This window comes from Mastigoproctus giganteus, chromosome 1 (assembly GCF_048544385.1).
Source record: "Mastigoproctus giganteus isolate SK-2022 chromosome 1, ASM4854438v1, whole genome shotgun sequence".
Taxonomy (NCBI): Eukaryota; Metazoa; Arthropoda; class Arachnida; order Uropygi; family Thelyphonidae; genus Mastigoproctus; species Mastigoproctus giganteus.
The window spans coordinates 163,849,224-163,865,852 of record NC_143575.1 but is presented as its reverse complement, the minus strand read 5'-3'; the positions used below and the strand labels follow the sequence as shown (position 1 = coordinate 163,865,852).

The 16,629-nt window shown below is 38.1% G+C and overlaps 1 protein-coding gene across 2 annotated transcripts in view; it reads right to left on the bottom strand.

Annotated features, from left to right (window-relative positions):
• Positions 1–16,629, bottom strand: part of AQP (aquaporin) — a 118,038-nt gene that overhangs the window by 9,659 nt on the left and 91,750 nt on the right. For both annotated transcript variants that reach the window (XM_090374822.1, XM_090374829.1), the window contains one exon: positions 8,504–8,588. In XM_090374822.1, coding sequence (XP_090230948.1) covers positions 8,504–8,588 — 85 coding nt within the window. The remainder of the gene's footprint in view (positions 1–8,503; positions 8,589–16,629) is intronic.

Genomic DNA, 16,629 nt, shown 5'->3' with positions numbered 1-16,629 from the left:
GACAACTAACAAAACAAAAAAAAAAAAAAAAAAAAAAAAGATCTGAGTTTGTTCCACCAAACCATCTATTACCGTTGGACAAAGGTAATTTTTCACATATCCATTGTCAACACTTTTTTTGGCATCTTCCCCCCACCCCAGTTGTAGAAAAAATGGTGTTGGATCTACAATATCAGTACTTCATCCTGTCTTAATATTGCAGTACTTATTGTATATAGTTTATTATTTTTAATAAAAAATAAAATAATTAAAAATGCTGTTTTTTGCTCCTTTTATTTTAAAAAAAAACAATATTAATTCTTGTGAAAATTAAAAAGTTTTAGATGTGACTCTAAATATATATACTATATATATAATACATTACATATGTTGTATATTGCATATAAAAAATTTTGAAATAAATTTTAAAAATTTATTTAAAATTTTTTAAATTTGCTAATGGTCATAGCATGTGAAATTTTAAATTATGCATGTTGTTTCCTTTTTCTGTGGAGTAGTGGCCATCTTGAAGGCACACATTGTGGCAGTCCTTCACTACCGGTTGATTCTTGTGCAGTGCTTTTGGGAATATCTTCATCAGTGGTTTCAATAAGTTGTCATAGCAACTGCTTCCTCTAACCAAAGTCTTGTTAGAAGTTCAGTAACAAATTGATGCTTTGACTTTAGGTTTTTTGCCAACTCTGAAGATTAACGTGACAATATATTAGCCAGGAGTTAGTGAACAAGATATTAAGAATGCTACAGAACAGGTATATGGTCATATTCATGTTTTCCTGCTGAATGACATACTGCTGCATACCTGGTTCATGATGTTCACAGCTCTTCTGGTGAGCAAAACAATTTTACTTCTCTTTAGTTGATTTTCAAATGGTCTTCTGCGTCGCTACTACAGGATTGAACTTCCTCACTAACTATCAGCTTTAGAGAAAAATCATCAGAAGGAAAAAAAACATCACTTCTGTATATTTTTTTCCCCAAAAATTATACTTATCTGTAAAACAAATTACAAAATTTAAATTTAATACATTAAAAGTTCTAACTAATGGGAGTAGTACCATTCACAATAACTGTACAATCCTACACCAACCATTATTAAATAAATTAGAGTTGTGTTGTATTAAGATAATAATGATAAAAATGAAATAAAATAAATAGAATGAATAATATAATTACACCGGATAAACTGATAAAATAAGATACCTGTCTGTACAATAAAAATATAAAATTTAAAACACAATAAAATAAAACAATGTAGATAAAACACCGGATATAAGCAGTAAAAGTGATAAAATACCAAAGCTTTCAGAGGCGTCTGCCTCCTTTTTCAACAGTGAAGTTTATCGTACAGTACATCCTTAAATATCAGCAGGCTCATGGTTCACAGCGTGCGTTTCTACAGGAGCAGGGGCAGTATTCTCCCCATGTGCACTGGAATCGGAAATGGCTATGGTGCGTGCCAGGTGGAACCATTCATCCCATTCAAGAACCACAACTTCGAAGAGGGGATGAATGCAGATTTCCCTGTCTCTATTAATAGTGTTGCTCTCATAGGAGCAAAGCTCTCGAGCCACTTGTGGTCCCAAAATCTGTGCCAGTTGACGATAACAGCTTCAGGATCAAATCCTGAAGCTGTTATTTTTGGGAGGAGCACCATCAAATCTCAGGAGAGATTTGATGGTGCTCCTCCCAAAAATGCTCCACCACAGCAGACCTTCCATAATCCATGGTCTTTATGGCACTGATATGCTTCCCCCATGTGATCTTTAAACCAACACTTTGTTTTATCAACATAACATTCCCCGCAATCTGGGCATTTTATCTCATATACGACCCCACTTACACATTCCATAGGTATGGGGGTCCTTGACTTGTGACACAACTGTGTCACAGGTTAAGTTACCACTCTGGTAGCTGCACACAGCATGTCTGACTATCGCGCAACACCTAAGTTATATGCTCGGTAAGGCCTGGATAGTAGGGAATGTATGTGGTGGCAATGGGTGTAAACAGCTGTCTATGTTCGTGCCCAGCTTCTCGGATACGTTTATCTATGATCCTCTGGGAGTAGCCACATTTTCTGAGATCTGCCGTGACACGTTTAATTTCTTCTTTTCTATCCTCGGAAGTGCTGCAATGGGATAGCCCTATCCAGTAATGCCCTAATTACTCTGTTCTTGCGATGGTTGGCTTGTGCTGTATTGTAAGTGTGTGTGTGTGTGTATTGTAATGTATGTATTGGCCCCGGCACATGGGTTTCCTATACACACTGGTTTTCACTCTAAGGCCTTTCCTATGTACATCAAGGAAAGGGAGGGCACCCTCTACTTCCACTTCCGAGGTGAACTGAATAAACGGGGAGAAGCTATTGAGGAAACTAAGCACCTCATCCGCTCTCCCACTCCGAATAATTGTAAATATATTGTCAACGTATTGTTTCCATGTGCACATGGGGAAAGAACCGACCCTTCAAAAATCCTGGATTCGAGCTCCTCTATAGCTAAATTTGCTATGACAGCACTAATAGGGGAGCCCATTGCTGCGCCATGAACCTGCTTATACATTGTGGTTTCGAATACCATGATGGTACTTGAGAGACACAGCTCCACCCCACTACAAATATCCTCCACGCTTAACAGAGTCCTATTCCTTAATGTGTCATCATTCTCCAATGCCACACGTGCATATTTCACCCCATGGTCGACAGGAATGTACGTAAACAAGGATACCATATCAAATGATACCATGGTCTCACCCTCTTCTATAACCTGATCCCTTATAAATTGTACAAAGTCTCCACTATCCCTGATGGTAAAATCGGAACGTCCAATAATAGGAGAAATTAGTCTGGCTAAGAACCTGAATAAAGCATGTGTAGGGCTGCCTATAAACGACACAATCGGCCTAAGCAGAACCCCCACCTTATGAATCTTTGGTAGGCTGTAGAACCTAGGTAGTTGGAATCCTGTTGCATGCAGTGTCCAATAAACATCTTTAGAAATCTTTTCAGCCTTCAACCAACCTTGTAAAGTCTTGTTTGCCTACCGTTCCAATCCCACCAACAAATTCCTATGAGTAACCCTGTATGACGCTCTATCATTCAAAGGTTCCAAGGCTTTGTTACAATATTGTTCTTTGTCAAGGATCACTGTTGACCTTCCTTTATCCGCGGGCAAAACCACGATGCTGTCATCTTGTCTAAGCTCCTTAACACTCCGTCGGGCGCAATATGTTGTAGAACACGATCGGGCGCATTGAGCCTGGGAAGCACACTTTGATCTACTGATCTTTTCTACGCATGTTCACATTTTCTTACGAAAAAATTGTCAACTACAAACACCAAAGAAGAGAAATAAAACAGTTTGTCATGATTTTCGAAAATAACATAAGTTTATTTGAGAAAATGAATATACATTTTTCCATGAGCTATAATAATGAAAATTGCATTGAATTAGAACAAGAATATAAGGAACTGGAAAATTGGTCATTACTCTGATTCATCATCGATATGTCCTACCTCTCTTTTATAGCATTGAGGACACATGAAAACAGCATGTGAGAGGCAGGTAGCAGTATGGCACTTTTTGCATTCATATTGACTTAATCTCCTGTGATTAGTTTCTGAGGTGCAAGTTTCACATCTGCGTCTTTTCGGAGGTAATTGTTGTTCTGTTTCATTCAGTTGTTCTTGAGTCGGAGCGAATCTCTTCAATTTTTGTTGAAGGTTTGATGGCATCCCAATTGACTTGAGACTTCGTCGAGCAAGTTGACCAAGCACAAGTTCGTTAGAGAGTTGTTTTTTGAACAGTCTCCTTCTCAGATCTGCAAAACCATTGCCGACATATATGATCTGGGAATTGATTGAAGCAATATTTAGCATTGTGAAAAAAATTACCATGGGCCACCGTTTTGTGTTTCGAGACATTATATGCACCACACATTTTGTCTACAATATCTACTCCCAACTTAGTTGAATTATAGAAAGTGATTACTTCTGGTTTTTGTTTTTCGCCAGTAGAAACATCAATTGAGTCGTCTTCATGCAATGATGATACAAGGAGGACATTTTTGTTCTTTCTTGGGACATAGGATACCAATGTACAGTAATACCCCGACTTACGCTACCCCGACTTACGCGAACTCGGAGTTACGCGGTTCTTGATTTTTTCGTTTGGCAAAGCTGTCGCCCACTATCTTCAAGGTCGTTTTTCATATGTTATCGATATACGGTGCGACGGCGGAGAATGAGAGCGAAAGATGAACAAAATTCAACTTTGCTGATTTTATGTTTTTTATATCAGTGAAGGGAAAAACACATTTCACCATAATAACGTAAAAACCAACACAATTCCAGCTATCGGTATAATCGCAAATGCAATTAGATCGAGTTTACTACCAGTTTATAACAGATTTCACTGGCAGAAACGCAACTGGATTTTTATGGTAGTAACACCTAGAAATGTGGGGTGTTAATAGTGTATCTCTGCCTTTATGGTGTTGTTTATTCAGTTGCTACATGCGCGCAGCTTTGTTTATGGGTATCAAGCGTGCCTCCTCGTTTTGTAATTGCGCTTTATTCCCTAAAAATTAGTAAAATACTTAATTAAAAGGTGTGAAAAGGAAGCGTACTGGTGAAGACACTGCAGATTCAGAGAGAAAAAGAAAAGCAATTATCGATAAACAGAGGCGGACTGGGTCAAAAATTCTTACCCGGGAAAATTTATAGTGGCCTCATACTATGGTTTATGGCCAAAATCACACTGGCCCACCAGGGTTACACTGGCCCTTATGGCCAGTCCGCCTCTGTCGATAGAGAAAAAATATGAAATTGTGAAACGCTTTGAGCGAAATGAAAGACCATGTGATATTGCATGTGCTACAGGCCTAAATGAAGCAACGGCGAAAAGCACATGACAATTGCAAACTTGACAGGTTGAAAATTGAAAAGGGCTCAATTGTAAAGGGCTTAAAAATTTTAGAAAACATAGACTCCAACGAAGAACGCGTTATAGCTACAAAGCAAGGAATAAAAAAAATTATTAGCTTGCTACGAAGAAATTCTGCGTGAAAAAAAGAAGGCGCTGTGTCGTCAGACGAATTTGTTAGATTTTATGAAGCCATCGACATCGAAATAACTTTTTAACGGAAGTCATTTGTTTTTTTAATACATATTTTGTATTAATATGTATACAGAACTGCAATTTTATTAATATTTTTCTTCTAAACTGGTGTTTTTGTTAGTCCTTGGTCCCAATTGAGCAAAATTTATATGTATTTATATGCAAAGTTGTACCCCGACTTACGCGAATTCGACTTACGCGATTTTCGTCGGACCCACCTATCGCGTAACTTCGGGGTATTACTGTATCACCATCACTACTGAAACCAAAAATACTAGAGTGTTGTGTTCTGGCTTTGGTGGCTATGAAATCATTTGGTAGCTCTTTCCTGTTTTTCCTGATGGTTCCAACGTAGGAGAGTTTCTTTAGTTTCAATTCATTTAGAAGACTCACTTGTGTGAACCAGTTGTCGGCCGTTATGTTTCTTCCCGAGCCAAACAAAGGTTCCGCCAACCTTTTCACAACATCTGGTGCCTTGTTGCTTACACAAAAGGGTCCTTCGTTCTGCTTTCCCGCGTATATTTCCATGTTGAGCAAATAGAACATTTTCGCATCTACTAGGGAGAAAATTTTAATCCCATATTTACTTGGCTTTGAAGGGATGTATTGCCGGAAAGGACAATTGCCACGAAATGCTGGGAGCATTTCATCTATCGTGACGTTTTCACCAATACAGTAGCTAACTTTACAATTAGTCACAAATTTTGTGAATATATCACGTATTGGTGCGAGCCGATCCAGTTCCTTTCTAGCGGATCTTGTTTCTCGATCATCAAATCGAAGACACCGTATGAGACATTTGAATCTCTTGATACTCATGACAAGACTGAACTTGGCAATGCCGTTGCCATCTGTTCCCCATAATTCCTCGAGGGATAGTCTATTCGCTTTATAAACACCAGCCAAGTAGAGTAAACCAATAAATGCTCGTACTTCAACTAAATCTGTATGTTTTGCATCCCGTTCTCTGGAAAATGCTTCTTTGATATTATCTATGTACTGATTAGTATACTTTACGATATCATTTAGAATGTCCTCTGTAAATAAGCAGTTCCAACATTCCACAGGAGTTTTTGCTGCTCCAATAACCCCAGGTAAGCGAGTCTTGATGTTTTGAGGTCTCCTACGAACTTTGCTTTGTCGATGAGTCTTATACCACTTTGTGACTTTATCTTTTCCCATATAAAAGTCGCGATTTTCTTCAATTTCGTCTTCATCTTCACTGCTACCCTCTTGTTCAGTTTCCGATCCCTCTTCACGCTCCTCAACATTATCTTCTGAATCAATGTCGCTTTCGTTTTCATAGAATGAGACATTTGAATGGATCTCATTCGTCATCGTCTTCATCAGACGCCTCCAATAAACGGTAAATTTCTGCAAGGTCTTCGGGTTTATTTGGATTGTACATTTTCTTCGACATTTTTATGTCTGGAACAAACAAAAAATCATGAATGTTTATTGTGTGTATGTCTGTAAATAATTTCTGGCAAAAATATTGAAACATTTCGCAACAAATCACATGATCGGGCGCAATGTGCTTGAGAGAACACAGCCAAAAAACACACTCCTATGTATCGATAATCATGAGATATTTCATAAAATGAAATTACTGATGTAAATATGTGATACAGTATTCCAAATGAATGAGAAAACTTACTTGTCAAACCGCAACGTAATCAGGCGCAATGAGCCTATTAGATCTTTTCACTTGTCTGCCGTAAACGAAGAAAGAGAATCACTAACTGACCTTGCCACTGTGAGTAACACTCGAAGTGAGAAAGCTACCAGGCTGGAGAAGGGGACATGACGTATTGAGGGGGCGTGGCAAACTAAAGAATTCGAGGTGTGCCTAATAGATCAGTTGCGCCCGACGGAGTGTTAAGTGCCTTCCTCTGACTAATGCTAAGATTGGAGGGAGCTGCCCAAGCCTGACTCAAAATCGCTGAGGTTCTTGTATGGATCTCATTGGCCACGACCACTGGTAATTTACTCGCAGCTCTTTCGATGCCCATAGCCACTTCCGCTATTAGCAGTTTGGCGGGATCACCGCAAACTTTGTACCTAGGTTTAAAAAACCCCCCTTTTGTTCTTCAGTTAATTGCTTACTGCTCAAATTACATATAAAGTTACAGGTAATGTGACCTGTAATCAAATTAGAAGATAGTAAAAAAACTGAGATAAAAGAAAGATACTTCAAACAATGGATTCTGACTTCAATTAGCCATTTTTAATTCTCACTTTAATGGAGTTAACAGTAAAAATAAGAACAAAATAATATTTAAAAGCATTTTGTTTACATAATTTTCATTTTTAGAAAAGTTCTAAATTCTATGGAAGAACTCACTCCTAAAAGGGGAAAGGGACTAGCACAATATTTCTCCAGGCATGAACAAATGTATGGGGATTTGACAGGTTTTTTTTTTTTTTTTTGGTAGCATGTCAAAACATTTCTACCACATAGTAGCTCTACACGTATCTTGAGAAAATGCATAATACTCAGAAGAGGTAGGCTTTAGCAGAGACTGAAACATTTTACCTTAAGTCTTGCAATCAGCAAGGACCTGTTGATTCATTAGGAATTTTTTAACCCATAATAAGACATTCTGGTCTGTATAGATCTTTGTCTGTTTTGATCTTTATTATGCTAATTATTTACTGCAACTTAATTGTTTAGAACCGGAAAGCTTATGTAAATTTAAAGAGGATTGGATAGATACATGAAATAGACAAGACATAAAGTAAAGTGCAGCCTTATCAACCAACTGCAGGATGGAAGCCTCCTCAACAATTCATGCTGAGAGAAATGGACCATAATCTGCCACGCTGGTCCAGTGCGGGTTGGCAGATCGACCGTATTCAGCAGTCAGGGGCTTGAACCCCGGTCTACTCAAAGAGCGTGTGCTCTCCCGCTCCTGCCCACTCGACTACGGAGGCACTTAAGTTGTTATTTTAGTGTGTTTTTCATTGTTCACCATGGTGGACACATGGGTTGTGGTTAGCAGTGTTTCATATATTTAATTTTTTCAATGCTAATATGCTAAATAAGTTTTCCCACCATATATATCTTTTCTAATAATCATGCTATGACTGCTTCACAAAATTTAAACCTTACTTTCTTAAACTCTAACTTAAATTCTCTGAAATTCTAGAGGGCAAAGTATCACAAAATGCTTTTATTATCTAGATTACTATTCAGCAGAATCAGATTCCTTATAAATAGCATTGTTGTGGATCATGTTTTAAATTTTAATAATGATATTTTGGAGGATTTTTTTTTATTGCTTATGACAAAATGCATACGCAACAAGGTGAAATGAATTCACAAGCAAATTTTAATTTGAATTTCACACACAAACACAAAAAACCGTCACTGTGCATGAGCTTACCTGAAGGCCAGCTTGACATTCAGCAGCAACATGCAGAGCTTCGTGTTCTGGAACCATATGAAATGACCAAACCATATTTATCCACCTAAAACACAGAATTAAAAAGAATATAGTATTCCTAGATCATATGATGAATTCCTTTTTATTACTTGTTTTTTAGAGAGTAGTGAAATTATTGTAATACTTGTATTAAAGGAGAGTTATCAATCTGGTGTTGTTGAGTGCCACACAATAATTTTGTTTTGATTATAAAATTATACTAATAATTCTTGAAATAGAGGTTCGTTTAGGTGGTTAACTACTGGGCAAAACCAATCTCCATTTAAACTGAATTTAAATAAGGACAAGCTCATCACTGGATAAAGTTAAGAACATTCCCGAACTAGATAGCGTTAGCTTAGTATAGTATAGTATATTATATTATATGATATTGTCAATTACATTGTACTTTTTAACAAAATACATATAACGACTTAGATTACAAACATAACATAATTAATTAATACATAACTTGATACGGAAGTTACATAAACAGAACTCATAGATGATACTTGATACTGAAAAAAAAAAATATATATATAGATATATAGTGTTATAACTGTGTTAGGATACAAGTTTAGGGTTATAATTTTGTACTGAAATTGAAATTAAATCGAAATCATGGCTCAGACCAGAGCAGCAAAGCAAAAGGCTCAAGCTAATGGGAGTGCTGTGGCTCAGGGAAGAACTGGGGGGGGGGGGGCAGTTGCCCTCTGAATCACAGCCTTTTAAAATGCACTGCTTGCTTGATGTTTGTGGAGCAATCGGGTACGGGACATGATATTGCCACTGGGGATGTCTTTGTGTGTGTGCGCGATGCAAGGAGTGTAAGGAAATCAGGCGACAACTCAGCGTTGTTATGGGCCTATATGAGTGCTTGAAGGACAGGGTGGATGCCCTCGAAGGATCTAAATTGAGGGCCCATCAAGCTGTGAGCTGCCCACATCAACACCAGAGCTTGCACTTGATCATCACACAACACAGCGGCACCGCCCAAGGCAGAATGCGCTGGTCCCACAGAAACTAGTAGTTGTTGGTGACTCTATTGTCAGGAAAACAGGGAACATGGTATGTAAAAAGGATAGGTGGAACAGGACCAGGGTATGTCTGCCAGGGGCAAAGGTTGATGACGTTGTAGAGCGGATATCATCTTTAAAGGGAACAAAAGGTGATATTGTTGTACACGTTGGCAATAATGATATTAAGAGTAGGAGACCGGCAGAGTTACTTAACAAATACAGGTCACTGTTGAAAAAAAAGCCATGAATTAGTGTTGAATTTGAAAGTGTCTGCAATTCTGGCCAGACACGATAGGAGGGGGTATATGATGAGAGCTGCGTCGATCAATTCGGCCCTGGAAAGATTGTGCAAGGCTCAAGGGGTGATTTTTTTTCAGCCTGGACTGTACTTGTTAACAGGAGGGACTGCTTCTAGAGATATGGGATACACTTAAATACAAAAGGTGCAAGAATATTTTCTGATGCTATCGAGGCAGTGTTAGGTGGGTTGGAAAACTGCTAGCTTGGGGGGATACAAGGATTAAAAGATTAACAGTAGCCACTGGCAGAGGTGAAAGTGATTCTTGCACTGCTTCTATTGGAATGAGCAGCAGCCTGGAAAACAAGATGCAGGGTACTTCAGAGACTGCTGGGAACATTGCAGTACAAGTAAACACATGGGTTGTGTTAGGGTAGCTAAGAATAGGAACAGGTGCATGTATACTTGTGCGTACACTAATGCTAGGAGTTTCGTAAATAAATTTGATGAATTCGAGGTATTGCTCAAAACATTAAAGGCAGATATTGTTGGGATATCAGAGACGTGGTGTCACACAAATATAAGGAATGCAGAACTGGAATTTGGGGAGTACAATATGTACAGAAAAGATAGACAGGATAGGAAGGGAGGGAGGGGTTATGCTATTAGTTAAGAAACACATAAAATCCAAGGAAATGAAGCCAGTCGAAATCGCTGGATAGTGCAGTGTCGAGTCAGTTTGGTGTGACATAACCATTGGGAGACCAAAATTGAAAGTAGGAGTGTGCTATAGGCCTAATGACTCTGATGAGTACAATAAGAAACTGTACAGGGAAATAGAGTGGGCCAGTAAATCAGAGAGTGTTATAATGGGGGATTTTAATTTCCCAGATATTGACTGGAATTTGTGGGTTGGTCACTCACACAGTAGCAAGGCTTTTGTGGATTTATTGGATGATTGTTTTCTACATCAGCATGTTTGGGAGGCAACTAGAGGAAGTAATACTCTTGATCTGATTATCAGTACTGATTCTTCATTCATTAAGAATCTGCAGATAAAGGAACCACCAGGTGGCAGTGATCACAATGTATTGAAGTGGGATTTATTCAAAGAAGTAACTATCATCAGGGGTAAAGGGAAGGATTTTTGCTTTCATAAAGGCAACTACGATGGTCTGAGACAGTATTTAAAATCTATACAGGGAAACCAACTGTTGATGTTGCCAACAGCAAAATCAAAATGGGAAGCATTCAAAGAATTTAATTTGGAAGCTACTAGCTTTACATACGAACTTTAGGCCTAAACAGACGTTAGATAAACTAATTAGACATGTGACAGAGAAGAAAAATGCACGGGATACATATAAATTAACACGTGACACAGAAGCCTATGATAGATATAAGCTGGTCTGTGACGAGGTTACAAAGGAGGCAGGTGAAGGCAGATTTTGAGAAATCTTTGGCAAAGGATGCAAAGAAAAACAAAAAAGAGTTCTTTACCTATGTAAACTCTAGAAGGAAAGGAATGAATCAGATAGGTCCACTGGATATTGATGATCCTGCTCAGGTGGCTAGCAAACTAAACAAGTATTTTGCATCTACATTCACACATGAGGAGTTATTCAGGAAGGGCAATGCCAGAGGTGAAGTAAACTCTGGCAGTGAGCTAGATGATTTTGTAATAACTGAGAGGAAAGTGGAGGAGAAATTGTTGAGGATAAACATAAAAAAGCACCCGGGGGGGGGGATCTATCCAGTTATATTAAAGGAGGCAGCAAAGGAAGTAAGCAAATCCTTAGCCATAATTATGAGAGCTTCTTTGGACTCTGGGGGGATGTACCCATAGATGTGCAAATGTGACCCCAATTCACAAAGGAGGATCAAAGGCTGACACAAGCAATTATAGACCTATGAGTTTAACTTCTGTTCCAGGAAACTTAATGGAGGCACTGGTTAAAGAAGCACTGCACAATCATCATGGCAAGACTTGTTATAGCTCGGACACAGCATGGTTTTGTTAAGGGAAAGTCTTGCCTGACCAATATGATTGGATACTATGATGCAGTCACAAAAGAGCTGTATGCAGGGAATAACTTTGATATTATATATTTGGACCTTAGAAAGGCTTTTGATACTGTTGCACAAGGAAGACTGCTGCACAAATTGGAGCAGTGTGGCATTGGAGGCAAATTGCTGCTATGGATAAAGGAATGGTTGAGGGGGAGAAGACAGAGTGGTAATCAATGGACACTGCTCATTGTGGACTAATGTTATTAGTGAAGTCCCTCGGGGTTCAGTGTTGGGGCCATTGTTGTTTTCTGTATTTATAAATGATATTGATGATGTGATGGTATATCAAGCTTAATGTCCAAGTTTGCAGATGATACAAAGGTTGGTAGGGTTGTTAAGGACACTACTGATGCTATGCTGCTGCAACAGGATCTGGAAAGGTTGAGCAGATGGGCTGAGAGGTGACAAATGTAAAGTACTACATATGGGAAACAGTAACCCCAGAGTAACGTGTCAACTCTGTGGTACTACACTGACAGTGGTAGAGAATGAAAAGGACCTGGGGGTAATTGGTGCAGGCAGATATGAAGTTTTCTGAGCAGTGCAGATGGGCTGCAAGAGTAGCTCATGGTGTCTTAGCATTAGCATTAGTAGAGGCATATGATGCAAGAGAGCAAGCTTATGCAGCATCAGCCAAAAAAAAAAAAAAAAAAAAAAAAAAAACCCTTTCACTTCACCCCTCCGTTCGTTCAAAATACCTGTCCAGCTGAGCCTTAAATTTATTTAGGCTATCAACTTCCACAACAAGGGATGGAAGTCTGTTCCACCAACCAACTACCCGCTGGCTGAAGGCAAATTTCCGCACATCTATCCTACATCTGTCTTTCCTCAATTGGAATTTATGCCCTCTCAGGTGATTATTCTGAGCAAGAGGCAGTATCCCATCAGCATTGAGCATGCTCAAACCATTCAAGGCTTTGTACACCTCTATTAGATCACCTCGCCGGTGCCTAGTCTTCAGACACTGTAATTTGCAAAACTTAAGCCTTTCTTTGTAAGAGCAACCCTTTGTCTTGTCAATGATGTACAGGAATTTTTCTAGAAGGGATAAGGAGGTGATTATTCCCTTGTATAAGGCAATGGTCAGGCCACAGCTTGAGTACTGTATACAGGTCTGGAGGCCTCATTTCAAGAGGCTGCTGGAACGAGTATAGAGAAGGCAACAAGATTAGTGAATGGAACAAAGGGTTGTTCTTATGAAGAAAGGCTTAAGTTTTGCACATGTCTGGAGAATAGGCACCGGTGAGGTGATCTCATAGAGGTGTATAAAGCCTTGAATGGTTTGAACATGCTCAGTCCTGATGGGATTCTTCCTCTTGCTCAGAATAATCACCTGAGAGGGCATAAATTCAAATTGAGGAAAGACAGATGTAGGATAGATGTGTGGAAATTTGCCTTTAGCCAGCGGGTAGTTGGTTGGTGGAACAGACTTCCATCCCTTTAGAAGTTGATAGCATAAATAACTTTAAGGCTGAGCTGGACAGGTATTTCAAACGAACAGAGGGATGAAATGGGAATTGTTTTTTTTTTTTTTTTTTTTTTTTTTTGGGTAATACTGCATAAGCTTTGCTTTCTTGTATCATATGTCTCTACTAATGCTAATGCAACTCATCTCAAAATAAGTAAGCAACAACTGTCCCCATCCCATTGTTAATTTTTTTATATAGAGTGAATATGAAACAATACTAATTTAGTATTTCAGATATCTACATCTAACTGTTACTGTTCAGGTGATAAAAGTACATTAACATAGCTTTTTAATTCTCACATGGACATCCTATGAAAAATTTTTACAATAATGAGCTATAAAGACTGTAGATTTTTGATTATTTGGCAAGTGTACATTAGACTTCCTGTGTTTTTTGAATCCAGCTCACCATCATAAAACAGTTTTTCTCTGGGTTTTTTTTTTTTTTTTTTCCAAAATGCAAGTAAAACTACGGTTTTACCATTAAGGTTTGAACATTTTAAAAAATTCTGCAAATTTCTACTTATTTTCATTAACAAATTGTTCATCAGGTGTGCTGTTCTGTGTTTCATGAATTATGTGGAAATTTGAATGTGGGAAACGCTAAGTGTTGTTCTCTGTTATGTGCAAACACAGGCATAGCATTCATCATATTTGTGTGGTGCAAAGGTAATTAACAATATCCTTCAGTAATATGCCAAAGAAATACAATGTGAAATTCAAATAACATATACACAAAATTTCTCAGGTACTGTATAATTGAAAAAAAGATAGTATGTTTACCTTAAGTACCGTGTGTAAATGTGATTTTTCAGTTTTGCAGTGGGAAATGCAGTGTAGTTAGATATTTGTAAACAAATAAGCTTAGTGACCATGTGATGTATTTTCATGGTGATGATGAAGTCATACATGCCAAATGTTTAACTGCATATCTTTTGTCATAGAACACAATCTTCCTCTGAGTTGTGCTGATCATGTAGGTGCAGTGTTCAGAAATGTTTCCTGATAGTGAAATAGCAAAAAAAAAAAATGGATGGTTGTGGAAGAACAAAATCATCAAGCATTTTTAGTAAAATTGAGAGGAAAATAAGAGGTAGTGGTGACTATGAAAAATGTTCTGAATGTTTTTTGGATGGTAGTAATCAAAATGCTTCTGCGCTATATCCCGCTGTGGTGACCTTTACTATAAAAAAAAAAAAAAAACATCAAATCAAAAGCAGCTTGCTTGTGATTGGCGATTACTACTTAATGCCAGCATTGGAATATGACTTTATAGTGTACAACACTGGTATCTTCTGGACAATCTGAAAGCTTGTAGGATTCTTTCAAAAAACTGTCTGTCTGGCACTTAGTGTTGATAATGATCCTATTATGGTAGATCCAAAAACTGGAGTAGCAAAGGTATTAAAAGAGAAAGAAGCCTGATCACTGTGGTATAAGGCAGTCTCTGCCATCTTACTGATATATATGCTGAAAAGGGGGATGTATGCCCTCTGTGAAAATGAGTGAATACTTTGTCGACATTTACTACTATCTAGAAAGAAGTGCTAAAAGGAAAACTAGATTTAAATAATTTCAGTTGATGTCTACTGCTGAAGTAAAAAAGATTGAAGATTGTGCATACACATTGGCTGTCTTTGGTTAATGTAACTAGACTGGTAGAACAGTGGCAACTTCTGACAACAAGTCCATTTAAATGTTAGAAGCGGTACCTCTGAGCATTGTTCAGAATTACCAAATTGAAAAGTACAACAGGTGATCACTAGTGGGTGACACTAATTCATGTCCAGTTCATGATACAAAAGAACTTCTGAATTGCAAACCAGAATGAAAGTAATCCTAAATAGGCCAAGCAAGCTGATAAGCGTGGGCACGTTATCTTTACTCATATGGAAAGTGCATTCATGTTCCTTTCTTCTGGCTTGAATAAAGAAACTTGCTTTTTTCTTTTAAATGTTATGCTGACATTTAAAAATCCAAACATAACTCTTCAATCCAACATACCTCACATCCATTTAGTGAGGTTGTTGTTCTTAAGTATGCTGAAGAATGTGTTGTGTAAATTTATTATACCAACACTTTTAAATCTTTCACTTCCATTTTAGAAATAATTACCAAACTAGGCAAAACCAGAAGGATGATTCTGACTTAGTGATAGAGATTTTAAAACAAGAGGAGAAGATTCTGTTATTTTGTTATTTACTGCATGATGCACAAGTTCCCATCGAAAACTGATGTTCTTATAAAAGCGAAGGAAGTACAGATTTCATCAATTTGCAGTACATTTTCAAATTTAAAATTTTTTGTGCACAAATTTCTATTACTTCACAGGAAATAAAATGAAGTAGTAGCAGTTGATTGCTGGAACAAACTTCCATCTGTCATTGTGGAAGTTGATAGCTCAAATAAATTCGAAGAAGAAGGGGACAAACCTTTGGAGCGAATGGATTGGTGAAATGGGAAGGTTAGAACTGTTGCACAGCAATCTGTCAGTTGAGCAACTGATAAGTGTACAGGGAAACTTGAAATACAGGGTGATTCAAAATTATTGTTGCAGTTTCTGTGGCCTATAATTTTCAAACCAGAAACAACAAAATAAAACTGCTTACAGAATATGAAAGTGTAACTCAAAAAGTTTTATTACCTATAGAATCAATACTGCAGAATGCTAAACAACATAACGCCTTTCATGGCACTTAAGATGTCCAGACGATATTCAATTTCCCTCCAAGTGTTTTCCAGCATTTGCGGTGTAACTGATTCAATCGCAACATCTGAGCTTCAGTTCATCGAGGGAGGTCACAGGGGTCTTGTACACAATGTCCTTCGTGTATCCCAAAGGAAGAAATCAAGCGGCACAAGATCAGGTGAGCGTGGAGCCCATGGAATTGGTCCACCCCACCCAACCCAGCACCCAGGAAAATGCATGTCAAGAAATTCTTGGACAGTAAGAGCTCAATGTGGCAGTGCACCATCTTTCTAGAACACCACGTTTGGCTAATGATTTTCCAACTGGGGTAACAGATACAGCTGTAGCATGTCCAGATAAGTCACCGCTGTCACTGTTTTTTCTGTAAAGATAAAGGCCCCCAAAACTTCTGAACATGACAAAGCACACAAGACATTGACCTTTGGACTATCTCTTTCGAATTCTCGAATGTCGTGAGGGTTTCTGATCCCCATATTCTGCAGTTATGATGATTTACCCTCCCTGATACATAAAATGTTGCTTCATCGCTAAATCTCTATCTCTGAAACTTCGACGCTTGACAAAATGTCTTCGGCAAGTTGG